Source organism: Poecile atricapillus, chromosome 21, assembly GCF_030490865.1.
Source record: "Poecile atricapillus isolate bPoeAtr1 chromosome 21, bPoeAtr1.hap1, whole genome shotgun sequence".
Classification (NCBI taxonomy): domain Eukaryota; kingdom Metazoa; phylum Chordata; class Aves; order Passeriformes; family Paridae; genus Poecile; species Poecile atricapillus.
The window spans coordinates 5,213,774-5,230,735 of NC_081269.1; the positions used below are offsets into that span (position 1 = coordinate 5,213,774).

At 54.6% G+C, this 16,962-nt stretch overlaps 2 protein-coding genes across 7 annotated transcripts in view; both read left to right on the forward strand.

Moving 5' to 3' along the window:
* Window positions 1–5,126: 5,126 nt before the first annotated feature.
* ERAL1 (Era like 12S mitochondrial rRNA chaperone 1) lies at window positions 5,127–10,697 on the forward strand. The gene is made up of 11 exons (XM_058854658.1): window positions 5,127–5,520; window positions 5,709–5,882; window positions 5,972–6,099; window positions 6,185–6,262; window positions 6,397–6,443; window positions 6,808–6,869; window positions 7,261–7,373; window positions 7,809–8,189; window positions 8,629–8,778; window positions 9,031–9,111; window positions 9,371–10,697. The coding sequence occupies exons 1-11, from the start codon at window positions 5,361–5,363 to the stop codon at window positions 9,491–9,493; spliced, it is 1,497 nt and encodes a 498-aa protein (XP_058710641.1). The 5' UTR covers window positions 5,127–5,360; the 3' UTR covers window positions 9,494–10,697.
* A 1,365-nt stretch (window positions 10,698–12,062) lies between these two features.
* The window catches only part of FAM222B (family with sequence similarity 222 member B), a 35,825-nt gene continuing 30,925 nt past the window's right edge, over window positions 12,063–16,962 (forward strand). Inside the window, exons 1-3 of one of the 6 annotated variants that reach the window (XR_009279306.1) lie at window positions 12,123–12,175; window positions 12,631–12,696; window positions 12,844–15,428. The gene's annotated coding sequence lies outside the window, so the exon portion shown is untranslated. Of the gene's footprint in view, window positions 12,176–12,630; window positions 12,697–12,843; window positions 15,429–16,962 lie in introns of those variants that run through there. The other 5 variants (XM_058854651.1, XM_058854657.1, XM_058854656.1 and 2 more) reach the window with 5 other exon arrangements.

The window sequence follows — 16,962 nt, forward strand, 5'->3', positions numbered from 1 at the left end:
TGCTTGGGGAATTGTCTTCATAGGATCTGAAGCAGGGAGAGCTCCAGGGGACAGAGGGTGCCCAGCTCAGCCCTGGTGAGATCTCACCATCACGAATACCAAAAAGTAGCGCTGTGCCAAAGCCATCCCCTGAGAGGGCAGTGAAGCCACTGTGGCTGTCTCCAGGTGCTGTGGCACTTCCCGACCCCACAACTACTCAAACAGAGTGGTGGTCAGAGGTGGGGACAGGCTCCTCCAGCGCAGCCTGTACAGCTGCCCCTGCCTCCCTCCCTCCCCCTGCCTCTTACGGCCAGTGGAGTTGCTGCCTTGTGAAAGAGACTGTGTCCCGTGTGTGCCCGTCCTCCCCACAATGCCACCAGAGCCCTGTGCTGGCCCGTGTCCCTTCCCTGCCTGTCTCAGTGCCTGTGTTCAGTGTGGCTGGCACAGCCAGACCCGTGTGTGAAGTCAGCTTGGCACTGCTGGGAGTGGTGGCGTTTGGGGGTCCTGCAGCCACAGCTCGGCGCCCCCAGCCCGTGCCGTAGGGCGAGTACGGGTCCCTCCAGGCGGAGTCCTTTGCCAGGAGTGACCCATGGCGGGTGCTGGGTGCTGCAGGGTCCCCCCGTGCCCTCCCTGCCGCCGGGGCGGGGGGAGCGGCGTTATCATCGCCCGGCTGCGCTGCCCCGGGGGCGGCGGGCGCGGATCTGGCGCTGGCCGGGCAGGCGTGCCGGGCTGGGCCGGGCCCTATCTGCTTGAGCCTGTGCCCGCCACCCCGCTGCTGTCAGATAATAAACCCTTGTCACCTCCTGCCTGGGCTCTGTCTCGTCCCTCGCGTCCGTCTGTCCCACCCCAGCACAGCTTGAGCTGGCCCGGAGCTGCTGGCCCCGGAGTGTTCCCACTGGGATGGGGGAACGAGGGGTAAGGGGAGACAACGTTCTGGCTCATACTGCTCCTGCAAAGCTCCTGGGAGCTGGTGGCTTCCCCATGGTCACCGTGTCCCCGTGGGCTCTGTGTCACAGCCCTCCGTGGGGGTGGAACCTTGTCCTGCTCCCACAGGGATGTGTGTCAAGGCAGGAGGCACTGAATGAACTCCACTGCATGGCCCATGTTAGCCCAGGGGGTGACCATTGCTGGGGCACCCCAAAGAATGGCACCCCGGGGTTTGGAGGAGGGCTGGCAGGTGCTGAAGGTGCTGTGTCACAGCAGCCAGGCTGGTGACAGCACCTCACGTCCCATGGCCCTGCCACTGGAACCCTGTCACAGCCCCACACGCCCTTCCCCGTGCTGGGGGACAGCAGGGTGGGTCTGGGTGGACCTGTCCTGCTTGGGGTCACCCTGCAAGCTGGACCAGTGACAGCCATCATGGGGCTGGCATGGGGGGCTTTGCTGCACCACCCTCTCTGGGGAAAATGGTTTCTTCATGTTCCCCCAAACCCAGGGCAGGACAACAGGCCCTGGCCTATGTGTCCTGCAAGGTGGCCCTGCAGATAGACAGGGTGGGGACAGCTCTGCAGGTCCCAGCACCTCCTTATCTGGAGCCAGACACGCTGTCCTGGAGCAGCACGGCTGCTGGGAGGGCTGTGGCACACGGGGGTCTCCTCTGGCACCCCGGGGTTCCCACACCAGCTCTGTGCTACCAGCCTGGGGGATACTCAGGCCCCTCTACCACTGTGGGGTACAAGGCCACAGGGCAGGGCAGCCCTTGAGTACTGGGGTAGGGCTGGCAGGCACTGGCCAGCATGGAGACAATCCCATGGGATAATCCCTGGGACTCACCTGCAGCTGGCAGGGCTTCGGGCACTGAGGGACACTGCCTATGTCACTGCTCTGCATGCTGGGGATGCCACAGTTTGGGGAGCACTACAGGCTCCAGGACACCTCTGGGTCACAAGAGGGATCAAAACAGGAGCCCCCAGGTCCCCACAACCTCATGCCCTAGCACAGGCTCAGACCAGGGCTTGACCCTGTGCCACTCCTGTCAGGGTCTGCCCAGGCCAGGGGGAGTGTGGGCCATGCTGCCCCTGTTCCTGGCACCCAGAAGTGACAGTGGGTCCAGGGACACCTTGTGTGGCAGGGCAGGATCCCTGATAGCCAGAGGCTGCTGCTTATCGGGACCCCCGTGCACACAGCCCCGGCTTCGCAGGGGATTATCACCTCCCCCCAGCTGACTTCCAGGAATGCCAGCCTGTCCTGGCACAAACAACCCGGCACAAGGGCACAGCACTGGCTGCAGGATGTGGCCCTGTGGGGACAGACAGGGCTGGGGGGACACAAATGACCAGGGTCGTGCACAGGCAGGTGACACTCATGGTCAGGGGGTGGAGCCATCTGGGGACATGCGTGGCCAGGGGACAAGTATGAGCAGGGTCATGTGCAGTGAGGGGACACAGCCCTCTTGGGGACACATGTGGTCTGGAGGGGCATGGCCTTGGGGCGACACAGCTGGGGGTTACATCCCTCCAGGGGACACAGATGGCCAGGGGAGCGTGTCCTTTGGGGACACCTAACTGGGGGATGCATCCCTCAAAGGGTCACATCCCCCTGGGAGGGGGAATGTATTTCCATGGTGTCCCTAAAGGCAGGAGGACAAATCCTTTTTTGGGGACACACTGCTAGGGGTCATGTCCCTCAGGAGAGCAAATATGGCCAGGGGCACAGCACTACAGAGGTCACCTACCCCAGGGGGACACAGACTCCCTGCACCCACGTGTACCCCGTACCCCACCTGAGGGTGCCTGTGTAGGGTGACCCCCCTCCACTCCCAGATGTCTCTCCTGGGCCCCATCCCCACGGGCTGCCACCCTACCCTGTCCAACACCACTGTCCAGCAACTGGGAACTGTTGGCAGTGGGGAGCTCCCAGTTCAGGGTCCCCACAACTATGGGAAGGGATAATCCTGGTGACTACAGGAGGATGGGGCATTTGTGGGGCCACCATGAAGCGGGGGTGGCCCCTTACAAGCCCCACATGCCCACATCTCCCCATAGACAATGCCAGGCTGGGTGGGGGGAGCTGCTTGAGGTGGTGCCCCCCTGGGCATGAAGGGGTTAAGGGCCCCGTCCAGCTGTGCAGTGCAGATGTGAGATATGCAGATGAGGCAGAGCAGGTTTTATAAGGCGGGTGCAGACCCAGCACCCCACAAAGCCCCAGTGCCACCCCCATAGGTAGGTGCCACCACCCCGGGGTGCTGCTGCTCTGCTCAGGGAGGGTGAAACTGGGGGAGACAAAGATGGGGTTTTGTGAACCTCTGTCCTGCTCTGAGATGGTGGATATGGGATAAAAGCAGGGGTTAGGGGGATGCTGTGGTGGGGAGGCAATTGGGAGCCTTCAATCCCACTCTGAGGCAGCAGGACTGGGGGGCAAAGGTGGGGTAGGGGGGTGTTGGGGTGAGGGGGCAATTGGGAATCTCTGCTCTTCTCCAAGGTGGTGGGAATGGGGTGACAAGGAGGAATTAGGGGGGATGCCTAGGTAGGGAAGCGACTGAGAACCTCAGTCCTGCTCTGGGGTGGAACTGGGAGGGATAAAGAGCAGGTAGGGAGGTGCTGGAGCAGGGAGGTGCTGGAGCAGGGAGGCCTTCAGGAGACTCAGGAGGCAGCAGGAACAGGGGGACAGGGATGGGTGAGGGTGACACCGGGGTGAGAATGGGCTGTGCTCCCTAACCACGCTGTCCCTGCAGGCTCTGCTCTCGTCTCCACGCTGTCCCGGGCAGGATATCATCGTATACTGTAAGTTGGCTATGAGACACTACAGTATAGATGATGTACTCCCCAGGCTGCACCGACCTCCTCCCGCCACCACCGACCGGGACCACGGCCTGGGGCACCGAGGATGTGTGGCTGGGGATGGGAGGGTGGTGGGATGGGGTGTGGGAAGACCTGGACACAGCCAGAGACCCACGGTTGGCGGGGAAACCGTTACCATTACTGAGTTTAGTAATGGTAACGGTTCTGCCGACAGCCGGGCACACGGCACAGCATGGAATGGCACAGGATGGCACAGGAATGGGACAGGAATGGCACAGGAATGGGACAGGAATGGCACGGGAATGGGACAGGAATGGCACGGGAATGGGTCAGGAATGGCACAGGAATGGCACGGGATGGCACAGGAATGGGACAGGAATGGCAAGGAACAGGACAGGAATGGGACAGAAATGGGACAGGAATGGCACGGGAATGGGACAGGAATGGCACAGGAATGGGACAGGAATGGCACAGGAATGGGACAGGAATGGCTCAGGAACGGCATGGGATGGGACGGAACGGGGAGGGAATCGCATGGGAATGGAACAGGATGGCACGGAATGGCACAGAGTGGGATGACACGGACACAGTGATGGAGCCCTGGAGACAGGCACAGGACAATAAAGAAATTTAGAGAACCATGGCTCCGTCTCTCCTTCCTCAGCACATCCCCTGCGGGTTCCAGGCCTGGCAGAACTGGGGTGGGTTCAGGGGCTCAAGGGTGCACTGGGGTGCAGGGTTTGGTGGGGAATTTTGGGTGCATTCGGGCACAGAGGGGCACAGGGGTACCTTGGGGCAGGGTCTTGTGGTGCAGGGGACATGGGAGTGCACTGTGGGGTGTTGCAGGGAGCACTGGGGAGAACTGGGGGGTGCTGGGGTGTGCTGGGGAGGACTGGAGACTTGAGAAGTTTTGGAATGTAGGGTAGGGGGAGCACTGGGATGCACAGGGTTGTATAGAAGGGAACTGGGAGTGCTGGGTCTCACTGTGGAGCACAGAGGGCTGTAATCACATGCAGGGGATGTGTTGTGAGGGGCGCTGGGCGTCTGGGGATGGACTGAAGAGGGTTGTGGGGAGCTCTGGGACAAACCGGTGTGAGTGTGAGTGTGTGTTGTAGAGGGACTGGGCTGTGTGATGAGGAGCACTGGAGGCACTGGTGACACTGGGGTGGCGTTGGTGACACTCGTGACACTGGGAGCAGTGGCGGGGCATTGGTGACACTGGTGACACCGGGAGCACTGAAGACCGTGGGGGGGGCGTGGGGTGACACCGGGAGCGCTGGGAGGGCACTGGTGACACCGGGAGCGCTGGGAGGGCACCGGTGGCACTGTGACACCGGGAGCGCTGGGAGGGCACCGGTGGCACTGTGACACCGGGAGCGCTGGGAGGGCACCGGTGGCACTGTGACACCGGGAGCGCTGGGAGGGCACCGGTGGCACTGTGACACCGGGAGCGCTGGGAGGGCACCGGTGGCACTGTGACACCGGGAGCGCTGGGAGGGCACCGGTGGCACCGTGACACCGGGACCGGGAACCGCGCCGTGGCGCCGGCAGGGGGCGCTCCCGCGTTCCCCGCCCCCCGGCCGTTTCCGTCCCTCAATTCCGCGCGGCACAGCGGCGCTCTGGCCCCGCCCCGCGCTCTCTATGACCCCGCGCTGTTCGCCAATGGGAGCCGGGCACCGTTCGCATTCCCGGCGTGCCCCGCGGCGGGCCAACATGGCGGCTCCCATGGCCGCGGCCGCCGCCCGGGCCGTGCTCTGGGCCGCTGGTGCCGCCGCGGCGGGGCCGCTCCGGCTGGGAGCAGGTGCGCTGGGGCCGCGGGCGTACTCTGAGGGTGACCGGATCCGGGAGGTAGCGGGCGGGAATCCGGGGCGGGCCGACAGGCCTTGCGGTGGGTTGAGCGCTGCCCGGACGGTGCGTGTGGAGGTAGGGCCCAACGCGATCTTGGTGTGTTTTAGGTATGTTCTTGGTATATTCGGTGTTTTCTTCCAGCTCGCATCCCGGGGAGCCGCTGGAGCGGGCGCGGCTCGGTGCTGGGCAGGATCCTGAGCATTCCCAGGCGCTGGAGCGGGAGCAGCTCGGCGCTGGGCAGGATCCTGGGCATCCCCGCCGAGCCCGCGCCCGCCGCTCTGGGCCAGCACCCGCCGCCCGTGGCCACCGACAGAGGTGAGTGGTGCCGGCTGCCGCCCTGCCCCGGGGCGATGCTGACCCGCCGAGGGGTTTGGCAGCACCCGAGCTCCTCCTTTCGCTGGCAGAGGAGCAGAAGCGTCTGCTGGAGAATCGGCCCGACCAGCCGCGGAACCCCAAGGTGCTGAGAATCGCCATCATCGGCGCTCCCAACGCCGGGAAATCCACGCTCTCCAACCAGCTCCTGGGCAGGAAGGTGAAGCTGGGGTGGAGCTCAGCCTGTTCCCTTGGGCTTTTTGGCATGTCCTGGCTGTGTGACAGGCTGAATTAATTTCCTGCAGGTTTTCCCAGTCTCCAAGAAGGTCCACACCACCCGCTGCAAGGCCCGGGGTGTCATCACACACGAGGACACGCAGCTGGTGAGTCCTGGACACAAAGGGCAGTATTTGCTCATCTCTGTCCCTTGGGATCACTTCCCATTGCACAAAGATAGGGTTTTACCCCAAGCTCTCACTGCTGGCAAACTGGAAACATTTGTTTTTCCTTTTCCTAGATCATTCTGGACACGCCTGGCCTCACTAACCCCTTAAAAGCCAGAAGGTACCACCACTGGTGTGGGGAGGGGGAGCGGTGCTGCCTATCAGGGGTTGATAAAACAGCAATGGGATTTTCATTGTGCAAGGTCTGTAAACTAGGAGTGACACAAATGTGTATTTTTAGCCTTATTTTGGTCTCCAGGAATTTTTTATGGTGCAATTTCAGTAGGACACAGAACCTGTGATGTCCCTTGAGCCTTTTTGTGTATGGTTCTGTGTGTCTGCACATGACAAGGCGTGTCACAACCCCTAAAGCAGCTTTGTGGCAGCTGGAATGAGGGAAAACACTGGTTTCCCTCTACTTTGAGGGGGAGGAATGTAATTATAATGAAGTGTGTCTGGTGTAGTCATTTGTATGTGTCTTTCAGACATAATTTAGATGAAACCATGCTGACAGACCCGTGGGACAGCATGAAACATGCAGATTTAGGTGGGTTTTCAATTCTTTTTGGATCAAACCAAATCCTTTTTTGCCACACAAGTTCCCAGCTGGGTGTTTGCTGGCAGCACAGGCAGCCCAGGGAGTGTGAACAAGGAAGGAAGGGCAGAGAAAAGATCTGGAATATTGAGCTGAGGAAGGGATAAGAACTGCCTGGTGCCAAGGGGAGGCTCTTTGGGTTAATAATTGGGCTTGGATGTTAAGATTTAACACGTGTGATGTCATTAGGGTGACATGGGTAAGCTGCATTTTAGTGTTTTGTCAATAAAATTATTCTTTTTGTGCCTCTTCTGAGGAGAGGAGTGACTATAAACTCTAAAGCTGCAAGTGAACATTGGGGAAAATGTAGATTCATCCTGTTTCCCTCCCTCTTTGCTGGCAGTCCTGGTTCTGGTGGACGTGTCGGATCACTGGACACGGAACTCTCTGAGCAAGGAGGTGCTGAAGTGCCTGTCTCAGTTTCCCCACATCCCCAGTGTCCTGGTCCTGAACAAGGTAAATTCTGCTTGTTCTTCCTGCCTTCTTCAGGCACCACCTGGCATCAGCAGTGATGGGTTTTTGGGTCCCTGGTGTGTTAAAGGACACAGGTTTCCCCCCCCTGCTCCAGAATATCAAGGGGTGTGTGTGTACCTGTTGCATGCACAAGCACCTCTGAAAGTTGTGCTGCTGTCTGGGGTTTAAATCCATCTGGGCAGAGGAGCCAGGTTGGTCAGGGTTAGGGAGAATCTCAGCAGGGCTGACAGGTTCTCAGTGTTTGTGCAAACTGGCACTGCTAACACACTGGTTTGGCCTCTGCTCACAAAACTGTCCTGTCCTGCAGCAGCTGCTTCCCTGGGTGGTTTCTTCTGGCTCCTTCAGATCCCAAGTCCAGCTGCCCACTTCATTTAGGATAATGACGCCTGACACCTCTCTCTCTCTCTCTGACTTCAGGTGGACATACTAAAGAAGAAGTTTCTCCTGCTGGAAATAATAACTGACCTGACAGAGGGAATTGTAAATGGAAAAAAACTGAAAGTGAAATCTGCAGTTAAACAGGATTCCAGTTCTTCAGCAAAGTCTCCCCTTCGTATCACACAGGCTTCTCCACCTGAAAGCAAGGTCCCAGGGCCTCCCTTTGGGCAGGAAAAGAATCAGGCCCAGGAGGGCTCTGGTTTGGACAAGAGCAGTGATGTTGGGGGTGCTGGCACAGGGGAAGCCCAAGGGCCAAAGCACCATGGACCCGAGGATCTAAAAGATATGAAAGGCTGGCCACACTTCCAGGAGATCTTCATGCTGGCAGCTCTCCATGGGGAGGAGGTGGATACACTCAAGGTAACTCCAGTCTGAACTTGTGTCACACCTGGAGACTGGGGTGGGACCCCAGCACTTCATACTGAGCCTCAGCTTCTGTTCCTGGCCTGGGATGGGAGGAAAGTGTCACATGTCAATGTGGGATGTGTCCCTGCTGCATCCCCAGAGTTTTCTGTACAAAACTCATACCTGGGGCTCCCCAATCTCCAGCTTGTTCACAACAATGAATCCACACACTGCTGTCTCTCAGCTCCAGGGGTTCTGTGGGCTTTTGTGACCGATACACACGGCTCTAGGGAGGGATTTCAGAGCTTCCCTTTCTCTTTTCCCTGCCCAAAATACCAGAGCAGTGCCCTGATGCCAGGCCAGCAGCAGTGCCCTCTGTGCAGGAGGAGCACAGGGGTGTTGGCACTGTGTGGGTGGCACATGGGAGCTGATGGGGAGTGTGTTGTACCCACAGAGGTACCTCCTGATGCAAGCCAAGCCTGGCCCTTGGGAATTCCACAGCGATGTCCTGACCAACCAGTCTCCTCAAGAGATCTGTGATAATATCATCAGGGAAAAGGTCCTGGAGTACCTGCCCCTGGAAGTGCCTTATGGAGTGACTCAGGTGGGAAGTGTGCACCGGCAGACTTGGCCATGAGCTTGTTTTATTGGGAATTTTGGGCTGTGTGATGAGAATCCCTTTGTTTGGATCTGTGGGATCTGGCAGGCCCTGGGGGTGACTCACCAACTCTGCTGTGCTCTAAGACCCTTTCTGTGTGTCAAGAGGCCACCCTTGTGTGCTGATGTCTCCAGAGGAGTGGTGTTTGGAGTTCCTGAGGATTTTCCAGAATTGCTGAGTGCTTGCTTGCTGTCACAGGTGACGGAGATATGGGAGGAAGGAGAATGTGGGGAACTCCTCATCATGCAGAGCCTCCTGGTGCCAAGGGAGTCTCATAAGGTGAGTGAAGAAAGAAAGATGGGGTGCTGGGGAGAGTGAAGGGAGGTTCCCCAAGTCCAAGACCTTGCTGTGGTCCCCTCTCCCACTCTTTTGGGAAGAGCCATGTACCCAGTACTGGCTGCTCAGTAGCAACTTACACCTCCTCAAAGTTGCCTCACAGTTTAATGTTGGAATTTCCCTCCTTGCTTCTGTGGCTGCACTGTTCTCCTGGGCAATGTATGGGTGAGTTTGATGATGTTCTCTCTGGGTTTTAACACAGAGGATGTTGATTGGAAGAGGAGGAAAGGTCATCAGCAGGATTGCTCGGGAGGCTGGCCAGGACCTGATGAATGTTTTCCTGTGTGATGTCCGCCTGAAGCTCAAGGTGGAGGTGAAGGGTTGAGCACTTTGTGTGTTTCAACAGCCCTTGAACTCTCTGATCATGTGGAGAAACCAGTCCTTGGGGTCCTTGGCACCTTTGTTCAATCCAGAAATAGAGGATGATGGAAGCACTACAGTGGGCTGAACTGTAATATATTATTATTTGGGGGAACAGCCCAAACAGAAATTAAATCTCCAGACCTTCTATGGCATCTGAACTGGGGACAGACACTGGAGAATCAGCTGTACCCATGATTTTGGTACTGCATTTCCACAGCTGCCACCCACTTTTGGGCTGTGTCTCATGTCCTTGCTCCCGGGTGTTTGTACGTAGAAGTTCGGGAGCATCTCCTGCCTTGTCGCAAGCAAAGGTTCACAGTGAAGGATTATCAGCACGTTTGTAATCTCTTCTGTAGGTTAAATCATGGTCACACAGGAGGATGAGGCCACCCCAGCCCATCTGGTGCTCTCATGTTGACTTTTCTCCCTGCCTTGTTGAAGTTGGTGGGTGTAGGGAGCCAGTTTTAGGGGTTTGCTGGCAGCTGGAACACCTGTAATGCCTGACAGGCTTATCTGTCATGCGAAACCAGCATGGACCCACTTTTTAGGAATTCAAGTAGTTTATTGCATCAGTTACTTCCAAGTCCTTGCTCTTTGCACCAGACTCACAGATAGAAACACAGAAGGTGTTGCAGCTGAAGAAAACCCCGAAGTGGGAAGAGCAGCAGGTTCTGCAGCTCAGGTATAAGAGAGCACCTGGCGCAGGTGAGGCTGGAGGAATAGGGCTGGCTCTGCAGGGCCCTTGGCATGGTGGAGCTTGGCACCACATATGTGTGCCTGGACCTGGTGTCTGGGGTTTGTTTTGTCTCTTTTGTCAGACATTTGGAGCACTCGGTACCTTCCTGCCAGAAATCCAGGTAAATCTCCATGTGCAGTTAGAAATTAACATCCCTGAGGGAAGGAAAACCCAGTAGTGAAGAGATTGGGAAGGGCAGGGAATCCAAAACTGCTCAGCCCCTTGTCCCTCTCTGGTGCACTGTGAATGAAATGTTTTACCGTTCTGCTGAGGAATTCTATCTGGAATGTGAGATCAACTGAAAACTGGGTTGGGAAATCTCCACGGAGTGTTCTTCCTTGTTTCCCAGGAGCAGGGGGTGCTGTGGTCCCTTGAATGCTGCTGTCCATATTTTGTATTTCCCTTGCAATAAAGAGAGGTCCCAGCATGAGTGATTGTTCTCTCCTTTATCTCCCTGGCAGCCTGACCTCATGGCTGCCACCTTCCCTCTGTTTTATTCCAGCTCCAAACAGGGCACTTTCATGTCATTCCTCCTTCCCAGCTGAGCTTAGATCTCGCTTCCTGAGCTGTGACTTCTGAAGGTTGCACCTTGTGGGGGGAAAAGCTGGGTAAGCAGGGTTTAAGAGGTCTCGTAAAGTGGGGTACATGGGAGGGGTCAGGGTCACCCTGTGCTGCCCAGAGCTTCATCCCAGGCTGCTTCCAGGAATAGAGCTGAGTGCCCAGAGCACCAGCCACTCCTGAGGGCAGTGGTAATGCTCCTGGCATGGGAAGGGTTGAAGTCTCACCTTCCTGACCTGCAGCTCCTTAACAAGCTTTCAGAATCCCACTGCAAGCCCATCACGGGGGTGCAAATCATTGCTTCTCTGTGGAAAGAAACTTCATGAGGGACTGACCCCACGTCTGTGGGGGGTATCTGTCGAGACCTTGGTGTGGGCAGCACCGGAGCTGTGGCAGAGCCCCCTCTGTGTTCCCTTCCTCACCCACCTACGTTTCCCTGTCTACCCCTGTGCCCTTGCCATGACCCCATGTCCTCCCTATGTCCCCGGCGTGTCCCTTCCTCTTCCCTACATACCCCCTTCACGTCCTCCCTGTGCCCCGCCATGCCCTCCCTTCGTGTCCTCCATGTGTATACCCACCCCAAATTCCCCCCCGTGTCTCCCACAGTGTGTACCTGCCATGTCCCTCCCTCACACCCACCCCAAATTCCCCCCCGTGTCTCCCACAGTGTGTACCTGCCATGTCCCTCCCTCACACCTGCCCCAAATTCCCCCCAGTGTCTCCCGCAGTGTGTACCAGCCATGTCCCTCCCTCACACCTGCCCCAAATTCCCCCAAATTCCCCCCAGTGTCTCCCGCCGTGTGTACCGGCCGTGTCCCTCCCTCATACCCACCCCAAATGCCCCTCAATGTCTCCCGCAGTGTGTACCTGCCATGTCCCTCCCTCACACCCACCCCAAATGCCCCCCAATGTCTCCCACAGTGTGTACCGGCCGTGTCCCTCCCTCACACCCACCCCAAATGCCCCCCAATGTGTCCCACAGTGTGTACCTGCCGTGTCCCTCCCTCACACCTGCCCCAAATTCCCCCAAATGCCCCTCAATGTGTCCCGCAGTGTGTACCGGCCGTGTCCCTCCCGTGTCCCCATCCCCGCTGTTCTGTGCACTACCCCCGGTTACCGGCAGGGGGCAGCGCGGCGCTGCCCCCCCCATTTCCCCCCGTTCCCTCCCTCGCTCCCGTGGCCGCGGGGCCGCGCGTGCGCGGGGCGGGGCGGGCGGCGCGCGGGCCGCGCGTGCGCGGGGGCGGCTGCGCAGCCAGCACGGCCGGGGCGGGCGGCGGCGGTGGCGGCGGCGGCGGGGCCGGGCGGGCACAGCGGCGGCGGCGCCATGAGGCCCGGGCAGGGGCACCGAGAGTAAGTGCGGCGCACGGCAGGAGCGAGGGCGCGGCCCCACCGTCACCACCTCCTCCTCATCCTCCTACTCCCCCTCACAGCGCGGCGGGACCGCCGCGGTTCATACCCCCCCCCCTCCCCCCCATTGTCCTTCCTGGGTGTCCCCTCCCCCCGCCCGCTGAGGCATCACCGGTGTGGCGACCCACCCCCCCTGTCGCGACACCCGCCGCCTGTCGCGACACTCGCTCCCACCCCGCCTCCCCGGGGTCTCTCCCGCTCAGCGCGGAGCTCCCAGGCCCCCCGGTAGCCCCGGCGCCCTCGGTACCTGTCCCTGGGTGCCGCGCACACGGCCCGCGATCGCGATAGCGCGTCAGCCATCGCGACAGAAGTGCCGTCAGGGGGAAGGGGGGACTGCGGTCGTAGTGCGAGCACATCCTTTGTGTGATTCTTTCCCAAGAAAAGTGTCTTTTTGCAAGGGATTCGCAGGCTGGTGTGGGCTGGAAGGGACCTCAAAGCCCATCTTTCCCATGGCCAGGGAACAGGTAACGTCGATAAATCATCGGTCGTTTTTATTCCCTACCAACCAATTTTCAAGTGTCTGAAGAAGAAGAAGAAGAAAACTGCAGAGCTGGACTCCAGCTCTCATTCCACTCGTGCAGCAAAGTATTGAGATGATTTTGGTTCTGCAGCGTGTGAACGTCCCCGACCAACACCTGCGAGGGCTCATCTGCGTCTCTCACCCTCCCTTGGTAGCACTAGGTACAAGTTTAGGATAAATCACAGATGCAGGTTGATTACTTCAACCGGAATTTGTTCTACTCACTTCTTACTACAGTCCTTAATTTCTCTCTAGTCACATTCTCAAGAAAATATAAGTTTTTCTGGAAAACTTTTTGCAGCAATACTTTTTTCTTCTTTATTGCACAAGCCCGGTTCTTTGTTGCTGTGCTCGCTGCAGGAGAGACGGGAGCTGGGAGCTCTCAGGAGATGAGGTTGGGTTCCTAAGTGATGTCATTTGTGCTGGAGCAACGGTAGTGACTTTGTGATGGAATAAATCCTCCTGGACGTGTTGGGGCTTTGTGATTTTGTGTGTGTGTGCACTGTGGAAACTTTGTCTGATTCAGCAGCCGGCTGAGAAAATTCTGTGCTCCATAGGCAGTGAGGGAACAGAGTGACGAGAGTTGCATTTTCCTTTCAGCTTGCTTATTTCTAATTAGGGCTTTTTAAGAATTTGAATTTGTTAGAGTCTGTTAGTTTAAGTGGGTGCATAAAGCAGTGAGGAAGGATGATGTTCAAGCGTCTTACAGGTGTTAGAGTCGAGAGAGCAGAGTTTTGCAGCCAGCAGCAGAGTGCAGGATTCAGGAAGAGCTTTTAGGTGGGTCTGGTGTCCTGTAAAGCCAGTCCAGAGGGTCTGGACACTTGGAGTGGAAAAGCAGTGATAACAGAAAGCAAACCTGAAAGCAAATGCACTCACTATTAATTTTCAGCAGAGGAAGGTTTGGATCAAAAGCGAGTAAGAGTCAGAGGGTAAGGTTTGCAGTTAACACAGAATCTAAGCTTTCATGGAGAAATGCTTCCATAAAAGAAAGGCTGTGTATTTTCAAATGATATTTACACTGGGTAGAATTTCTGAGGTGAAGAAATGAGGATTGCCTCTTGTCTGGGGGAGCACAGGTCGAGCAGGAGCTGGAAGAGGAGTTGATTAATTGGCTGTAATTCACAGGCATCACTTCAAATATTTTCAATATTTCTCAACTATTTTAAGAAGCTGTATTGAATTCCAGCCCAACCAGCCTGATAGTCTGGAGAGAGGAAGGATGCATATTGCTGGAGCAAGAATTAAGCAAAAATAGATAAATCTGACATAATGGATGACAAGGGAAAGCTGATTGCTGAAAGATGCTGGCATACTCTGTTTTTGCATGCTTGGCATATATTCTGTTGTGTTACATGGCTTTTGAAGTGTAAAAAAAAAAAAGAAAGAAATCTCATTTTGTGCTGAGATAAAAGAAAAGGCAGGTGCTTAAATTCTGTTAAGGATCAGCTTTGATACTGGCATGAAGTAGTGACCTTGCTTGCATTTACCGCCCTGTCATTTTGTGAACTTCTCAACTGAATAAATAATTCACTTAGCACCAGATAAATGCCATTTAATAAGATGGTATTTTTGATCCCCCTTTCACTTCACATTGCAAACAGTTTCACACATTTTCAGTTTGAGCACAGCCTGGGGTGCTATTTCTGTTAATAACATTAAAAATATGTTGGAGAATGTCCACATAGTATTGTTTTTTCTCCAAATGTGAAATTAAGGAACCGTTGTGTTCTCTGCAGCTTGGCAGGCTATTTGCCTTCATTTAAGCTTTATTTGTATTTGTTTCCAAGTTGTCCTCTGATAGATAAGCTTTCATATCTGTGCTTGCTTCTGGGAGCTGTTACCAGATCAAGAGAAGTAAAGGTTTTTGTCAAGGACTGAAGTATTTCTGTTTCCCAGAGGCTCAGACGATGTGCAGGAGTCTCAGCCTGTGTCCTCTGCTGCACTTGCTGAAATGCCTGCATATGGGATAGCAACTTTTATCAGTGTTTCCAGTGCAGTATTTTACTTTTTCACATTGGCTTGGCCATTCCTTTTCACTCTTCTTCATTTTTGACCATGACTTGTTACTTGCCAGCATAAGGAGATGGGGAGAAGAGGAAGTAGAAAGTTTTGCTCTGGCTGGCCCCACCCCAAAAACCTCCATCACCAAAGCATTTTATATCCTATATATTCCTGACTGACTCATCTTCAGTGGGGTAACAGTGAGGAGAGTCACAGATTTATGAAGTGAGAGGTAAAGTAACTTGCAGGATTCTGGGGTTTACAGAGTTGCTAAGTACACCACCAAGAAGGTAGCCACAGCCCGATTTGTTTGAGTTATTTAACAGGTGATCAGCACTTTTAAATAATTGCTTTTAAGAATATGCAGTTAACTGAATGCTACACCCAGCAGGTGAGTAACAGGTCAGTCTGTTGTGTAGTAGTACACTGTATCCAGAGCCTGCTGACTCTTCAGAGAGTTTTGGGAGTAAGATGCCCTTGAGGATGAGTAAAAGTTTCACAATTTTCTGCATCTGTCATGAGTCTATCACCCCACCCTTTTCAATTTTCAGCATTTGAAATGTTTAAACAATTTTAAGCATTCTCAAACTAGGAAGTGAAATGAGTAATTGATTTTTTTATTCCTTGTGTGGTATGCCACATTCCCATTTTCCCATTGTATTTTGTGATTTGTGTTAAAATCTTTACCACACACTCCAAAAAATTAGAGCAATTTTTTATTTTAATTGCAGATTGTTACTTTGACTGTGAATGCTAAAATGAGTTGCATGTCACATTATTCATCTTTCTACTTTAAAAAAAAAAAAAAAAAGCTTAAAAAGCTTTCCAAATACCGATTGAGGAACAGAGCTCCTGAACAGGCATTCTGCTGGCTGATTTCCAGAAAAGTTGTTCTGAACTTTACTCAGAGATCCCTTTTCCAAGGGATTGTAATCTTTCAAAAGCTGATTTTACTGTCCAGGCAGGGCATAGCTTGGCCTACTGGAGCTGACAGAGACCTCTGTGTTCATCTGCTGCTGGTTTCTGTGGTTTTAAATGAACACTTGAAAAACCAGCAGCTGTAGCTCATGACAGATCCAACCTTATAGATCCTGTAGGTCCCTTTTCCTTACTTCAGCATATTCTGTCTGGGTGTCTCTCCATTCCTCCCCACTCATTTTGTATTTGTTCTGTTGTTGCTATAATTATTCCCCCATTGTGCTTAAGAATTATGCTTCGTTTATGTATTCCCATTGCTTAACTTGTTTATGCTGTGTATGAAGATTAGTCCAAGTTTCCGGGGTTTATGAGGAAAATGATGGTGTTTCATTCTTGGAATAATATCTCAGGAATGTAGTTTGGCTGCAGTGTGGATTTGGTAGGGAATAGTAGGGGTGTAGCACTTGGGGATGAAAACTGGGAAAGATTTTTCATGTGAATTCCCAGGTCCCATGCAGGGATTCTGGAGTACTTGGAATGTGTGGAGCACTGGGTTGTTGGTGTATTTAGAGATAACTGAACTGTTCCAGGCTTTTAAATAGATGCATTGATGGGTGTACTAGGGGAAAATGTTTTAGAAAACAGGTTTTCTGTAGATGAAACGTTTCTGAGACAAACCTTTAAGTACAATTCTGCTGAATTAGGTGACAGGTCCTGCCTGCAGCAGGTGTGGGTCCTGTAGGATCTTTGGTGGGCAACGAGTACTACTAACATTTAATTTCTTAGAGTGTCTGTAGTAATGGTGATATAGAAAAGGTGAACCATGAAAGTGCAGCTATTTTTAGTATTAAAGGAAAAAAAAAACAGTCAGAAAATGATCTACTAAGTGATACATTGCTGACGTCTGTAGTGCAGCCAACCCAATTAAGGTGCTGTATATTGTTTCTAGCAGGATTCTGATTGTTTCTAATTTGGGAACCACGGGAGAGCAAGTGGAAAGAGGTGAAACGCCGTGCTCTGCTCTTCAGAGTGGGTCTAGCATCCAGTTGTTCTCTAATTCCCCTCCTCATACTGGGACAATCTCCCTGGCCTGACTAAGGTCAGGTGGGACCTACACATGCAAAAAAAAAATATTCCTACGAGTTTTTGTTGGTAAAATACCCCATAAATCAGTGCTGAGCGCTGTGGATTCTTTTCTCATTTCCTGGCCCCAGCATATCCTTTGCTGTATCCTGCTGTCCCTCTCCTTGTCTTCATGTTATTAAACTTGGAGTGTGCTTGTTGGAGGATG